We start from the raw sequence: 16,566 nt of genomic DNA, 5'->3' as shown, positions 1-16,566 counted from the left end.
TGAAGGTAGAAATCCAAGAGCAGAGCTTGCTTTGGAAATTCCAACTACTTTTTGAATAAAAGATGATGAAGAAAAATCCTTTCATGAACTGGGTTGATTGTGCTAAATATCTAGTATGCCAACCGTGCAAAAAGCCTTTCACCCTTATTCATGCCATGAGGTTTCCACTGCAATATTTATGGACAAAGTGCCAATAAATAGAGGATATGGACTAGAGGAAGATGGTTACAGATACTCCTGTAGTTTAAAAATATAATAAAATCCTGTTTGATATTACTTTGTTTTCTAAGTCTGTTGTGCATTCAGCCTCGTGATGCAAACAGCAATGTTCAACCAGATTTAGTAAATATAAATTACACGGCTTGTAGAACCCAAGACTGTGATTTCTGTAGTGAAGGAGAAGTATTCCTATCAGAGAAAGGTGAGGAGCTGTCTAGCAGTGTCAACAGTCAGAGAGCAGAATGCTGAGCAGAAGAGAAGTGGTCCAGAAGTCACCTGCAGTAACAGAAGCTCTATGGTGGCTTCCAGGCAGCAAAGAAGGGCTAAAGTCAAAGGTAGCCAATGTGGTACTCTCCAGATATTGTTAGGCTACATTTCCCATCAACCACAATCAACATGTCCAATGATGGAAGTTGTAGTCCAACAAAATCTAATAGTTGTACAGGTCCTATCCATTAGAACAGGGTGGGAAACCTCAGGCCCAGTGACTAAGGTGGCCCTCCAGAATTCTCTGTCTAGCTCTTAGGACAGGCATAGGCAAACTTGGCCCTCCAGATGTTTTGGGGCTACAACTCCCATCATCCCTGACTACTGGTCCTGTTAGCTAGGGATGATAGGAGTTGTAGTCCCAAAACATCTGAAGGGCCGAGTTTGCCTTTGCTGTCTTAGGACTTTCCCTAAGCCAAACCCATCACCAGCTCTGCTCTGTACCCTCCTTGGGTGCTTGTATCTGGCTGGAATGTGTCCTTAAAATGTGGCCATGCCTCTTGCTTGCAGGATGGAGAGATACAACATGTGTGATTGTAGAAACCACTGACTTTGGTGTGGCAGTAACGTAGCCTACTCTACAAAGGCCAGAGTTGTGTTTACTCCTGTGTGCACTTTTATCCCTGTCCTTACCCACTTAACCACCCCTGGGATGTGGATCCTGGAAAGGTGCTCACAAGGAATATGGCCCTCAGGTTGAAAAGTCCCCACTGCCACATTAGGAAGTGATCATAGTATTACAAAGATTGAAGGCAACAATAACTCAGTGTAACTTTTGAGGAATAAGTACTCCATGAGTTTATCATTAGTTTCCCTTCCTCTAGGTTCAGAGTATGCTCCCATTTGCTTGAATACTACTTGTTCTCAGGACCTTCGGAGTCGTGAATCAAGGTTTTCAGTGCTTTACTATTATATGTCAGCCTTCTCAACAAAGCAATCTCCCCCATTTTCTTCAGCCATTCTACTGCTGCTGCAGGGTAGGTTAAGAGTTTCTATACAAAGTTTTGCTGTTGTCAGTAAGGTCACATTTCCTGTATTATATTCAGAATTTGTGGTCCAAAATTATTTTATTTTCATATGCATAAAATCTGCCTTTGGGTTGTTTTTGTTGTTGTTGTTGTTGTTGTTGGTTGGTTGTTTTGCGTCTCCAGCACTGCATGTCTTGTCTATAATTTTTTCAGCTAGGTACCAATGAAATATGAACTTATCTCTTTCTTTTAGATCAGCACTTAATAATGCTGCTGGGATGTTCTCAAACATCCAGTCCCATTCAGCTTGTGAGATGGTTAAATTAAAATTTGTTATATCCTGTTTCCATAGATTTCTAAGCAAAAAAAGGTGGGGTTTTCTCAAACATATAATCATGAATTGGCCAAGATTTTCAAAAGTGAGATACCTGTTGTTTCTCAATGCCTTGCCTTTTTCAGAAGCTCAGTCTATTAAATCCACAAATAATTCACCACATTTTACTCCAAAATTAGACATCAGTCCCACAACTTGAGAAAAGGAGTATCATGGTAGCTTCATATTTTATGGTCCCCAACGTGTCTACATGGGTGCTTAAAAACATCATCTACACTTTACTATACTACTTTGTTGTGGGAAGCACTATTCAAAACACCACTGTATGTGCAGTAATCAGGTTTAGCATGTAAAGTGACAAGTGGCCCCTAGTAACTAATCTAAAAATCTTGCACTACCAATCTTACTAGACAGGCTTGGAATTGGTTTTGGAAACATCTCTGCCCTGAGCTTATTTGGATAGTCTATCATACAGCAGAGTTTTAAAATATCAATTAAATTTTCAAAAGTAACAGCTCCTGGCACCATAAAATTTCTTTAATTTGGCCAAAACTGAGATTACAATAAAGCCCTGTGCTTTGAATACGTGTATAGATTTTTTAAAAAAATATCTCTCTAGAATGCAGACTTTTTTCCCCCTGCTGCTATTTTCTGCCATAAAGATTAGCCAGGAAGTATGTTTGAAGCAAATAGCTATAGCGGTTCATTTACTTTGAGTAATTTAGCTTTAAAGCATGCATTAAAATGAAAAGCGCTTCTGCTCGCGGAGGCCAGAGTTGCAGATAATCAGTCCAGCAGAATTTTCCCCATTGCAGCTGACACACTGTGTACATTGCCAGTAATGCATTTCATGTCATTTGTTTTATCTCTTCCAGTCTCTTGCGAGGCTCTCTTGGCAGTTCATGTGCAAGCACATTAGATGTGTGCACAAATTGCACTCCTTTTGCTTGTGATGTGTAAGCTGTGAAGAGACAGGACAGTTAAAATCAAGTTGCCACAAATCTTTCCTAAGAGACTTTTAGGTTGGCCTCCTAGAAAGTGGAGAGCCAGCGTAGACCAGTAGCTTCCGAGACACAAGCCCTGCTGGATCAAACCAAAGGACCTTCCAGTCCAGCGTTGTGTACTCACACATTCTCTTTTCAGATGCCTTTGGGAAAGTGACAAGCAGGACCTGAGCTTTGAGTTGCAGACTTGAGCCTAGGATACTGGGGTTTTTTTAAAAAAAAATGCATCATGGGAACACTGGGAGGCTTTGGGCAAGTCTCAACATACCCATCAACACAATGGGCGTGATACAGACTTACTCCACAGGAATAATGTTCATGGAAGGGAACTACAAGGACTCCAAAACTCTTGGAATTACTTAAATGCTGTCAAAATTATGAGAACAATTTGCTTATTAGAATAACCCTGTGCACGTTTACTAAAAAGTAAGTTTCGTGGTGTCCAATGAGCCTCATTCCCTAGGTTTGCTGATGATTTCAGTCTGAAGGCTTTGTGCATTAATACACACAGTGGGATAGAAGCTGCTTCTGTTTGGTGCAATAATGTGCCATGGAAAGACTTGCATGACTTGTATATTTTTGGGACTACAACTCCCATCATCACTAGCTAACAGAACCAGTGGTCAGGGATGATGGGAATTGTAGTCCCAAAACACCAGGAGAGCCAAGTTTGGCCATCACTGGGATAACACAATGAGGATATCACCCATTTCACTGCATGTATATCCAATGGCACAGCTTTGGATGTGGGGATGGTTTTGATGTTCTGTTCAGTGCTGCTACTCCCTGGAAAGTGTTAGAATTGTTTCTTTAAATGTGAAAGACAAAGGGGGAGCTCTAGGAGAAGGAAATGCACCTGAATACCAACTCTTTGAATTCAGCTGTTCAGGCACTTCTTGGTTGGCTCCTGTTTTCTGCTTGAGAGGCACTCCTAGCGTAGCTGAAATGTGCCATTAGGAACACAGAAAACTGACTTGACTGAGTCAGAGTCAATAGTCTGTCTCGCTCAGTACCGTTTTCTCTGAATGGCAATGACTCTTCTGGCTCTTTCAAACCTGGGTCTCTCCTAGTTGAACCTGGAGATACCAAGGGTGGGATTCTGTGTAAGGACTTCTGACTATGCAACAAGGCTTCCCACTTCCTCCCCTCATGCCTCTTCCAAAATTGGCTAGGCGGGCAGTGGTCAGAGAATCTTCCTAACAGCACACAGGGGCATGAGGGAAGGGTTGTTCTGTCTGGCAAGCAGAAATGCTTTTCCTGATGGAACAATCAGTACAGCATTGAATTCCTTCCCTTGTATTGAATTTACGTACTCCCTTAAACATTTCTAGGCCTCATTTTATAGACAAAGGCATCACTTTGGGGCTTAGTTCACACAATGCAATATCATAAAAAATAGTACTATCATTGTCTTTCTGCTGTCCATCAGCAATAAGATTTCTATCTATGTGTGAGCTGATCCCTTCAGCCAACTTCTTGTTTTTCACATGGTGGAAGCAAGATGGTTGCTACAAACCTCAAAGCATTTAATTAACTTTCGTACAATGAAGTCTCTATCTTTAGGCATCACTGTCTGACACTGCCTGACACCTCAAGAGTAATTAGAGTGTCATGGAGGTACAATTCTTCTGCACTGGATCGGACTCAAGAACGATAAAGGTCTTTCATTTACATCAGTATTCTAATTAGTTTCAACAGTTTAGAGATCTGAAAATGACTGGAGGATTGAATCAGTATTTATTAGGGTATTGTGATGTCAACGCAATATTTCCAGCTTTGTTTCCATTGCAAATCATTATTTCTGTGCTTTATATAAATCATCTCATTGCTAAAAAAATTGAGTTTATTTCTGTGTAAATCCCAAAGCTGGTATCTCTTAAAATTAAAAAAAGAAGAATCAACCAGTATTGGGTTTGGTTGTTTTTAGAATCTGCAATTTCACTAATTCTGGGATTTCTTGCTAGTCGGGGGGGGGGGGGGCTACTAAACAGCCATGAATTTCTTTTTTATCCTGATCAGCATGAAAGGATGTATTTATATGTAAATTCCTATATTGTTATGGTGATAATATAATGATGGCATTAATGCATGGGAAAGTATATATTTTATCTTAAAGGAAAATATATTATTTAGATGGAATAAAGGATCCAGAAAAACAAAAGTCTATTTGGTTTCACTCTATGATTTGTTAGTCATCTGCACAGCCTGCTATTTTCATTCATTATATGTGCAGTAAGTACCTGTGGGTTTAACTATACATGAGAGATAAAGGGTTTTTAACAGTCCTTTCCTCATCCCAGAGAATTGCTGAAACAGTAGGGCTTTAACAGAACTTATGACTGCAAATATTTCTGCCAAGGTTGTGGGACTTTTAGAGACTTTTGGTTTTTGGATTCTGGAGCCAGGGTCATAGAGTATCCTTGGTCATGTCACTACTAGACACACCTAATAGCTTCATAGCCCACTGAAAAACATGTTATAAAAAATCAAGGGCAAAACACAGAATTAATAGTTCCTGTAAAACTACAGGAATTGTTTTGGTTATCTTTTTGATGCTGTAACAGTCTACAAAACCTTGCTTAAGTTATTTCACTAATGAAAATCTAGGTAGATGTCATCTTGTTGGGATCATATCATCTGCAGTGGAGAAAAATTAAAGCTTTTTACTGATGTTTTCTAGTCTCTTGATCTACCTAATCTGAGATCTTACCCACACTTAGCTTTTGCCCTGTTCTTTTCAAGCACAGGTCCATGCTTAAAAGCTTTGTGTCTGAGCATTGTTGACTTTTTGCCCTGGAGCTTTCCCCACGAAAACTCACTCTTTAGCACTCAATCGGAGCTCACATCAATTTAGGTTACCAATGGATTGCTGTTTGCAGCAACTGAGCTTTAGAGAGCCTGTTTTCTAGAGAAAGCTCTAGAAAGAGTGGAGGAAGCGTAAGTGTGGATAACACAATTGTTTAGCTATTATTTAAAGACACTTATCCACTTCTTTCCCCTTTCTCATTTCCTTTGGTTCCACCAAGTTTTCTTTTTATTGACTATGTATATTTGAGTATTTTCCTTTGTAGCTCAGGCTCCTTTTGTAAAGTTATACTTTACAGGGAGAATATAAGAGAGTTGCTATATTGAGGCTATGAGAGAGAGAGAGAGAGAGAGAGAGAGAGAGAGAGAGAGAGATTTACCGTATGTGAAAGACCGGTAATTAACCATTAGTGCACTCTATGCAAAATGGATGTGAGTGCTAGGGCTGCAGATTTTCCTTCTTAAGCTTTGGCATTCATGGTTCGTCATGAAACAAAAGGGTTTTTATTTAACCTTTAGTTGGTATAACATTGAACCTCTTGCCCTACTCTTTCAAAGCAAAGATGTGTGGTTTAATGTTTGAATGTTTTGTTGTTTTGTCCCAAGCTTTCCCTGTGAAAACTTGCTCTTAAAAGCTGAATTGGAACAAAGGTCAATTTGGGTTTTCTGCAGATTAATATTTGCTCAGATTGAGCTTTAAAGAGCAAATTTTCATGGGGAAAACTGGGCAGGAGGTAAGGGCACTTGAAAACAGAACTTTAAACGTGGACTCTGCCTGGGAAAAGCAGAGTATTTCATGACAATGTGTTCTTTTAACTTTCCAGAATGGTTACATCTTTAACACTTCCTTCAAAATTTATAATCTGAGAGTAAACGATTCCCCCAAATCTGGGAGAGCTATCACTCTGTAAAACAGGTCACTTGATTTTTTCGGGAAAGAAATTATGTTTGTGTGTGTGTAGATAATATATTGTTGGACACTGGTTATGGGTGCCCATGGCACTGATGGCACCATTCCCTGCCCTGCCCTTCAGGCCCCCAGATGCTTTTCAGTGGTGGGGCACTTTTTAAGGGGAGCCAAGCTCAGCACTCATCCATGGCGGCCCCCTACCATTATTAGTCAGTCAAAATGTAGTGCCCTGGGCATTGCATTTTGGGTAGTGAGATGGGGTGTGGCCACCATAGATGGGAGTCAAGCTTAGCCCCCATTTAACAGTGCTGCTGCCTGTTAACTGCTGACATGTGCTTGGTGACGCTATGGAGGGCAGCAAGTGACACCACCATTGCCAAAGCAGCAGCAGGAGCAGAGAATGCATGCCACGCCATACCGCAGCCACCACAAGGCGGGCCCTGGTTGGGTTGGGACCATGCCAAGGGCCTCCAAGTGTGGCACTGGCCCTACGAATGCACGTGGTCTTTCCACAAGCAGCAGCCCCATGCGATGAAAAAGGGTGTTTCCAGGGGTTGCCAAATGCCAAATGGCATCCCCATTCACCCGACTCTAGCAGATGTGAATAAAAAAAAGACAAATGAATTTTCTTATTAAAGATAAACCCTCGTTGGTAGTAACAAGCTTAACCATCTCAAAGCTCCCATAATGTTTATACCTGAGTCCCTCTCATTCATAAGCCGCGTTGCTAGTTGTTGTTGTTAAAAAAGATAATACCCTACAGAAAGTTTTCCCTTGCTAATCTCTTGCTTTCTCATCATACCACGGAGAGAAGGCCAGACTATAAATATGAAGACTACAATCCTTCAAAGCATTCCTAGCAAGTTCTGAAATATGGTATAGCAGGATTGTCGGCTAATACTGTATATCTACTCCAGTTTTCAATAACATTTTACGATGCTACTTAAGCTGGGTATCCATCTCTGATGCTACATCTCTGTGTCTCCTCGCAGTATATCACACTCCCAGAGCCCATGAAAATAAGTTCTAAGCTGTATTTCTCTGTGTTCTTTTACTGCAGCTGGCTGTCCAGATTCCTTGATTAAAGAGCTGCATCACTTCAGAATTCTGGGCGAGGAGCAGGTGAGTTAACATCTGAAAGGCAGCGTCATGGTGTCATGAAAGATAGACGCTAATGAGACAGCTTCGTCTCTCTCTGGGGAAGCACCATGTGTCTCATGACCCTCTCTGCGCCCTGAAATTGGAATGGGGCACACGCAAACACACACACACACACACACACACACACACACACACACACACACAGTATATATGTTTGTCTGTAAGAGGCTTTTTTTCATTCTATCCATCAGCCTTGACAGGTTATTAATTGGTACATCTGCTATCTGCCACAGTTTTTCAACTCTGGGCTGCTGCAGTAAACAGGCAGTGTAAAATGGCAGACAGACAAACAGGAAAATGAGGTCTGCTTAAACTGAAGACATATTCTTGCTTGGTGTGATCTCCTTATGCTTGGATTAGGATTGTATTTCTGCCATTTTTGAAAATCTGGTTACTGCCCTCACTATAGGTCAGCTTTCAGGCCAAGTCACAGCAAAGGCTGATTAAGTGAGATACACACATGCATTTCCCTTTTTAAAAATTCAGAGCTACAGTGGGCAGATTCTATACCCTTTGAATGCCTTTATAAAATCAGTCTACATTTGGAAGGAACTGAACTGCTTTTTTCAGGCTTGGGCTTGCAGAATGCATGCCCACCTTAAATTTATGATTAAGAATAGCATCTATGCATTGAGAGAGAGATTTGGGGAGAGATGTTAGGAAATCTAACTGATCCCTTTGTCTTCCTTTTGCAGAATGGCTGCACAACATCTGGTTGCCTCAAGGGGTTTAAAAACTTGGACAGAGAGGCCTAAATTGTATCCACTCACATCCACCTTTTAACATGTGTTCCCCACAAAAGACTTAGCCAAAACTAAATCACATACTCTTTGCTTTATAAAGAAGTAAAATATTTTACACCCAATACCTCAGGGGTCACAAAAATGGGGCTTTAAACACGTGTCCATCCAGTCGGCAGAAAGATTCAACAGGAGGTTCCAAAAATAGTTTTCAAGAAAAAAACAACCCATGAACAGGTACTCTCCAATTAAGAGCAAACCCCAGGGGAGGAAAGTAACAACCATCCTTAACTGCCCTGCCTGACACACAAAAGCTGAGTGTCCTTTGTCAGGAAGTTCCTATGTCAGGAACCAAACATGAAGGAAAACAGGTTGTGTGTATCTCCTAGTTGGGAAGATTTACAAGGTGGTATTTTGGGAGCAGGAAGCCAGTGGTAGCCCCTGCTCTTGAATCTACATTCTTCCAAAAGAAAGAAAGTGGACTAACCTGGGAGAGAACAAAGCTTGCAACGTGTTTGTAAGTTCTTCCCAAGTGAATGAATTCATAACCAAGGCACTTGCTGAAGGTGCTTGCTCAGCTGAACCCCTGCATGCATGCAAAAGGTGAGGCAGAAACTATCCCACACGATGATAATGATTTCTTGGATGAGGTATTTGGTCACTGAACATTATTAGTATCAGAGTACAGTATATGCTATTTCATCTGGCCCCTGGGCTTCCTTCCAACCACCAGCTGTTCAGTGGGGAGCAGTTGTTAGGAGAAGGGACTTGGATGTTGTGCATAGTTGTACCTCTTTCCTCTGCGGGAATACCTGATAAAAGAAGAATAAAGCATGTGGGGGAAAGGTCTCAGCCCAGAGGTAGATGTGTGTTTTTGCAAATATGCAAAAAGTACTCATTTGTTTGGCGATTGCATGCTTGCAAGCTTCAGCATGCAATTGCATTTTGAAGTTTGAGGCCTTAAATAGCTGTAAGGCAGGACTCAAAGTTCAACTGTGAATTGACCTTATTTGCGTTAATTCTGCTAGGATTACTGAGCTACGTTTGCCTTTTGTACAGTCAGAACAAATAAGGGATGTTGGAGAGCCCAACTTTTTTCTTAAAGTCTATGGAGAAAATGGAAAGTGAAGTTGTGTGGTATTATGAGGAATTAAAGATGTGCTTCAATTTTCAGGAGTGAGTGTGTGTTTGTGTGTGTTAGAGAGAGGGTGGGAAGGAAAGAGGGAGGGAGAGATTGTGTGTTTCTGTGGTGGGAGACTGGCCCCATCCACTACTAGGTGACTCACAGCAGCTTTCCAGAGGGGTAATGTACTGTAGCTCTTGACTCAAAAAAGGTTCACTACTCCTGAACTATATCTGAGAGTTTTCTTTCATTATGGGCATGGGGGTCCTTATTATCATCCAGATTACATCTTGAAATAATTTGGGACAGTGACACCATGTTTTTGGAGAAGAGCAATAAATGTGTTTTTCTTGCCTTTGAGATATGCTGTTCTTTGTAAGATGTGCTGTTACTGATATCCAAACTCCTTTTCCATTCTTTTTCCTTCCTTTATCTGGTTCCTTTGAGTGGACTTAATGACTTTGGATCTCCTTTTTGTGAACAATAAAGGCAGAATATATTCTCAAAGCTTTGTGCAGATATGATTTAAATATTCTTAGTGAGTTGTATAAATAAAAAATGTAGGAAATGTTCCCATGACCCTTTTTAGCAAAATTATCTTTTTACTAAAATATTCCAATTTGCTCCAGTTATGTTTACAGTGAGTAAAAGCCTGTCCCACTTAACTTATTTTACAAAAGAGTAGTTTTCAACATTGAGGCTTCAATTCAACACACACTTTCATGGTGGTAAAGCCAATTGATCTGTGTGGGGCATACTTTAGATATTGCACTGCCAGTGATTCATCTGGACCAACAAAATATGCAGCAAACAATTTCTCAAATATATCTTTCACTCTTTAAGAGAGGGTTTTTGAAAGTTCAAGCTTATAAATGAAGACCTTTCAGGAATCCTTGCAGGTGCGTGAGCTTTATGGTATTTTGGATTTTGAGCTTTTCTACCCTATTGGTTTGTCAATGGGTTAACTCAGAGAAGTGTAGGGAAAGTGAAAGTGCTACATCAGATATGACTGTGTTGCTTCCATTTTGTAAGTATCTTGCTTCTGATTATTTGAATATATAGGGAGTAGGATCTAGAGATCTTTTCCAGTTTCTCCCCTTCTTTCCAATTTGGGAATTATGGTCAGTTCAGTCTACACCTCCCTGCTTTATTTAAATCCTGATCTGCACATGCAGCATAATAAGTTGGAAACAATGTGGTTGTATGTAGAGGTGGTGAATGGAATGTACTATTTTCAACTACAGGTGGGTGGGTGTGCCACAATTTTACAAGCTCCCTTGCATTAAAACAAAAACACAACTCCTGCAAGTACAAGATAAGCACAACAAATAATGAGATGGGGTGGAATCTTCCTCTTGAATTTTTTTCCCCCAGTTGCATAATTTATTTATTTTTATAATGTGGGAATTCCAAAATGCCATCCTCCCTTTCAAGGAGCATCTCCACCCCCATCGTTCAGCACGGACACTGAGGTCCAGCTCTGAGGGCCTTCTGACTGTTCCCTCACTCCAAGAAGTGAGGGTACAGGGAACCAGGCAGAGGGCCTACTTGGTAGTGGCGCCTGCCCTGTGGAATGCCCTCCCATCAGATGTCAAGGCAATAAGCAATTATCTTACTTTTAAAAGACATCTGAAGGCAGCCCTGTTTAGGGATGTTTTAAATGTTTAATGCTGTATTGTGTTTTTAATATTCGGTTGGGAGCCTCCCAGAGTGGCTAGGGAAACCCAGGCAGATGGGAGGGGTATAAATAAATTATTATTATTATTATTATTATTATTATTATTATTATTATTATTATTATATAAGGCTGTTGGAACCCAAGCAGATAGGGGCTGACCTGCCCGCCTCTTTTGGAGAACAACCTAAGAGATACTAGATTAGGATGTATGTGTCTATGTATAATTATGTTGCTAACAAAGCTGTACCACTGTTACTGTTATGTGCCAATTGTAAATAATTTCCTGTCTCTGTTTTCAGCAGTTCTTATTTTTATTTGTAAGCCACCTTGAATCCCACCAGAGGAAAAGGGGGAATGATGATGATGATGAACAAACAAACAAATAAATAAAAAACAACTGCCATGCTGTACATGCTTACATGGGACTGTTTTTGAACAATCAGTCTCAAAAATTATTATTTAATGCCCCTTTAAGGCAAGGAGGTATGATTGAAAGCGTGAATTATTCAACCCGTTTGAAAGTAGCTTATTTCACAACAGTACAGCTGTTTCTTACAGTGATACGCTGGTTCAGACAAGACTACATAATATTTGGGCGGGGGCGGGGAGGAATTAAAAGGGACCAAAATGAAAAAGAGGTACAGTGGTACCTCAAGTTAAGAACTTAATTTGTTCCGGAGGTCTGTTCTTAACCTGAAACTGTTCTTAACCTGAGGTACCACTTTAGCTAATGGGGCCTCCTGCTGCTGCCGCGCCGCCGGAGCAGGATTTCTGTTCTCATCCTGAAGCAAAGTTCTTAACCCGAGGTACTATTTCTAGGTTAGCAGAGTCTGTAACCTGAAGCATCTGTAACCTGAAGCGTCTGTAACCCGAGGTACCACTGTACCTTGAAAACATACTTCAGATTCAAAGGCAGGAGACAGCTTGGTCACTTGAGAGTAAAACCTGTGAATGCATTTAGCAGGATCTTCTCTTTTCAGATGCACCTGTTTAGTTGCCTTGGGTAGCACAATTTTTTTAAAAAAAACCTTGACAGTGCAATACAGTAATAGTTTAATTATTTGGCATGATTTCTATACTGAGCCAGTAGAAAACGTCAAATTCCCTGACAAAATACAACTTTCCCTCCAAATCAAACCCAGTAAATCAATTTTCTTGCTTATAACTTACAAAAGCAGATTTGATTATTTTTTAAAGTATTGTTTGTACATGAAAATTAAAAAAACAAAACAGCAATGCCCTTTATATCACACTGGAAGCTTTTTACTTCAGGTGCAGAATGATAACAGAAATTTTGGCAGCTCTTTAGCTGCAGCATGTGTGGCGCAGACTTTCAGATGTGTTTGAGATAGACTTACACTATCTCCCCACCTTTAACCATACCCTTTCTGCTCTGTCAAAGCATGGGAGGCATTGCAGAGCTGGGGTAGCTGTGATTATCAGCCTTTCTGTTCAAGAGGAATAGCATGGCTGTGTTCTGATATAATTCTAAACTATGAGCTCCCTCTTCTGCTTCGTTGTGGCCATAAAGAGGGAATCAGAAGCTTCTACTTTCACTTACTTTAGATTAACTGTAGTTTAGCATGTCATCTGAACCCAAAACTGTGGTTAGTTGAAATAAACCAGCTTCATAAACTATGGGTGAGAGCTGGGTAGTTTCAGCTAACCATAGTTAAGATTAACCACAGTTTTTCCAGGTTTGGACTACATGTCCCAGTTTGCACAGCGCAGTAAGCTAAACCTTGATTACAGGTATTAGTAACAGAGGAAAGAGCTTCACAATGATCCTATGTTCAGACAACACACTTTGGCTTGGTTTCCATGCAGTGCCGCTGAGCTAAAAGAACTGAGAAGGAACACAGCATCAGGGAACTGTGGGAGCCTGCACTTTTGTGTGTTTGCAGTAAGCCATGGTTTGACTTCTCATGTGCGAACAGAGCCTGCAGCAAGCAATGGTTCATCTAAGAAAGAAGCAAAAGCTTCTGGACTGCTGCAGAAACAGAAACTGCACAGCTAGCAGGAAAGAGGCAAAAAGGGATATCTCTGAACTCCAAATCCTACTTGTGATGGGCTCAGAAACTCTTTACCACTCATATGCAGCAAGGTGGTTTTTCAGCCCCTGGTTACCTGGATAAATTAGTGGAAGGTATGTTCGAAATGTTTAAATGCTGATAAAGCAGCACATTTTTTTTTCTCCTTTGCAGTACAACCGTTACCAGTGCTATGGTGCAGAAGAGTGTGTTCTGCAGATGGGTGGCGTCCTATGTCCTACCCCAGGATGTGGAGCCGGTCTGCTTCCTGAACCAGAAGTCAGAAAGATAGTTTGTGAGCCAAGCAATGGAATGGGCTGTGGGGTAAGAAAAATTCCCAATAGTTCTATGACTATCAGTTAAGGTTGTGAAGTAGAGGAGGGGTGGAGGGGGGTATCTGAATTTCTCTGTCTCACTGGTGACTCTGAGCTGCTCTTCGTGGCAGAATGAGCAGATCCCAATAAATAATAATAATAATTCACTGCTGCAGCGCAGAAATGACCACTTTGTCATGTAGAGTATGTCTGTCCCAGAATGCTTTGCTTTAATTGGTTTGTGAAGTTGCTGATCTAAGTAGTTACAGTGAAGAGTGGGGCTGTGCAAATGACAAGCCAAGAGCTTTGACTCTCTTTAAAACTCCCAGCAGTCAGCAAAACGGTAAAGGTTCTGGAGCCAAAGGATTTGTTATAAGCAGCACTCTATTTAAACAGGTCTGGGGAGGGGCAGGGTGCGAAAGAGTCAAGTAAGTAAAACGATGCCGTGTGTTTTGAGCAGATCGATGAAGAATAATGCAGATAACATGACAGTGCCAAATGAAAGCTCGTTTTAAATAAATGTTGTCCAAACCAAACAGAGAGATTGCCTCTGCCTCTTCCCTTGTTTCATTAGCAATAGCTCTGTCAGACAGCAGCACCCTCCATTCATCAAGTAAGAACAATGGGGCTATGCAGCAGGCCCTTTAGATAGCTGCTTTTGGCTCTGGATCTCAGGAGTCACCAACATCTTAAACCTAACCCAAGCATTTAGAGGGGGAAGGTGATCCAGCCACTTCAGGATGGGTGGGGTTGCATCAGAGTCTCTGTTCATGGAAAACGAGCATGTCAAGGTTTTTATCATAAGCAAACATTTGTGTGTGTGGCATGTCACTTTTAAATGGTGGGAAATTCCAAACATACTCATCTCATATTCCCTGCTTGGGAACAAGGTAAAGCTGAAGGAGACAAACCATGGCTTTGCTCTCTGCAACAGAACTCTAGGAGAAGCGAAGCAGCCACAATCTCTCTGCTTTTGTGGTAAGCCACAGTTTACCTTAGAGTTCAAACTGAGCCATTAGACACAGGTGTTGTGTTCAGGGATAACAAACATATTCCTAATATAATGTTCTTTGTTGTAAAGGATGTATGATAGCCCTATTTAAGTGACCCCCCCCATTGTGTTACCCGTTACCCTTGTGGAGCTGCTGAATATATATTTAGGAAAATGATATTAGACAATGTGTATCCTCTATAAGGTTCATTTGGACTCAGATTTAGTTTTGAAAATATATATTTTGCATGCCGCATACCTGAGAGTGATTTCCTAGCTTTGCTGTTGGCTAATCCTTTTTATTTTCACTCATAAAAACAATAATTTGATTTCCCAAGGGATTACCATTACGCATTGTTCTTCTGCCTTCATTGCTATTCATCAGACCAATCTTTCTCGCTTTCATAGCTGAGATGTAAAGCACTGACGTCTTTAACATGGGAAACCAGCAAGAAAATATGGAAGCTGTTACACTCTGTGCCACCTAGCCTGACTGCTGAAAAAGCTGGAGTAATCAAGGCTCATGAGAGCTCAATAAATAAAGCACCTTTGTCTTGTTTTGTACTAGACTAGCATATTGCTTGCTATATATCAAAAGGATGTTTACTGTTCAAAGGGGAAGAAGTTCCATTCCTGATAAGGTTAGGCCTGAGTATCAAGGAAGAATACATGGTCTGCCTATTACAAATGCTATTTTATCAGGTACATGTGTAGCTCACGCCCCTATCAGTATTCACAGTACTAATTTTAATTTGTTGCTATGGAATGAAAGTGTAAAACAAGAGATTGAATAAGATTCTTGGAGACCTGTGGAGTGTTCTTGATGCTGGCAGGTGCTGCTGCTGCAATGCAATAAGAGAAAATTGCATCTCTGAATTGTATGCAGTCAGCATCCAACACAATATCTAGGTATATTTCTATGCACATTGATTCTAGTTTTGTGAATTCCAAATGCAAACTGATCTGATCCACGTCTCCTGGACAAATGTGCTGATGAATACATAATTATCCTTTAGATTTCATGCTTCTCTGAACTTGTGATATATTTCTTGAATCAGAAAATTACCTGAATTCATTAAGAATGCACGTTTTAGGATAAAATGCATGTATATGTTGGGATAAAAATTGGTTTTGTACATACTTTGTAGTAAAAATACGTATTTAGGTGCAGATTAACGTTAGAATGGATTTGACTTGTGAATGAACACATGCAAAATTGACATTGCCTGGAAATGCATGGATGCATCCCAATAATGAGACTGTTCAATTCATTTGTTGGCCCATTTCTCGAATCTTGCTTCAAATCTGCTTACAATACTTACCATAACTAGAGAATAAAAGCAATTTTCAAAAGTAACCCAGTTACCAATCCACCTAACAGTTAGCTCATCCATCCCAGCTTGTTGTTGTTGTTGTTGTTGTTGTTGTTGTTGTTCATAGTAATAGTACCATCATCACCATCATCTGTGGGGTAATGCTAATGTTTAAGTATGTTTAAGCATGAGGCAAGAATTCCTTAGTCCATTTGTAAGTCTTTAAAGCGCAAACAACAAGGATATCAATTCTTAAGTAGTAAAATAAAAGAGATTTCTCTTTCCTTGTGCTGTGGATTCTCTACCCCTTATTCATTTTGTTCCAACTCGCACTCTTAAGAAAATGTGCTATAAATATATTATTATGGGCAAGGTAACATTGGAGGACGTTGCTGAGATTAAAGAGCTGGCTCACAGCAGAATTGTTTCAGGACATCATGTTGCGACTTTTTTTTTCAAGGGGAATGAAAATGAGACAGACATTTTCCACTATTGCTAAATGCTGAGTTGCTTGCATTATGCCACAGGCTCTAGGCAGTAATCATGTATAGCTTTCTTCTACTGAGTGGGCACTCTAGCCTGTAGAAAGTGGAATTCCATCTTGTTGACACATTATGCTTCTCTTTCTAAGCAAGTTGTTTCATTGCTAAAATATGACATGCTTCTCTAGGATAACTGAAATACTCTTTTCTGGTAATGTCTAACATGG

General features: G+C 40.5%; 1 protein-coding gene across 4 annotated transcripts in view; it reads left to right on the top strand.

The window, feature by feature from the left end:
• The window catches only part of PRKN (parkin RBR E3 ubiquitin protein ligase), a 618,246-nt gene that overhangs the window by 524,396 nt on the left and 77,284 nt on the right, over positions 1–16,566 (top strand). For all 4 annotated transcript variants that reach the window (XM_083496542.1, XM_083496543.1, XM_083496541.1 and 1 more), the window contains 2 exons: positions 7,568–7,629; positions 13,414–13,563. In XM_083496542.1, the coding sequence (XP_083352668.1) occupies positions 7,568–7,629; positions 13,414–13,563 (212 nt within the window). The remainder of the gene's footprint in view (positions 1–7,567; positions 7,630–13,413; positions 13,564–16,566) is intronic.

This window comes from Podarcis liolepis (assembly GCF_965112155.1).
Source record: "Podarcis liolepis genome assembly, chromosome: 3".
Taxonomy (NCBI): Eukaryota; Metazoa; Chordata; class Lepidosauria; order Squamata; family Lacertidae; genus Podarcis; species Podarcis liolepis.
Note: the sequence above shows the minus strand (reverse complement) of the source record. Positions and strands in the feature narration are given on the sequence as shown.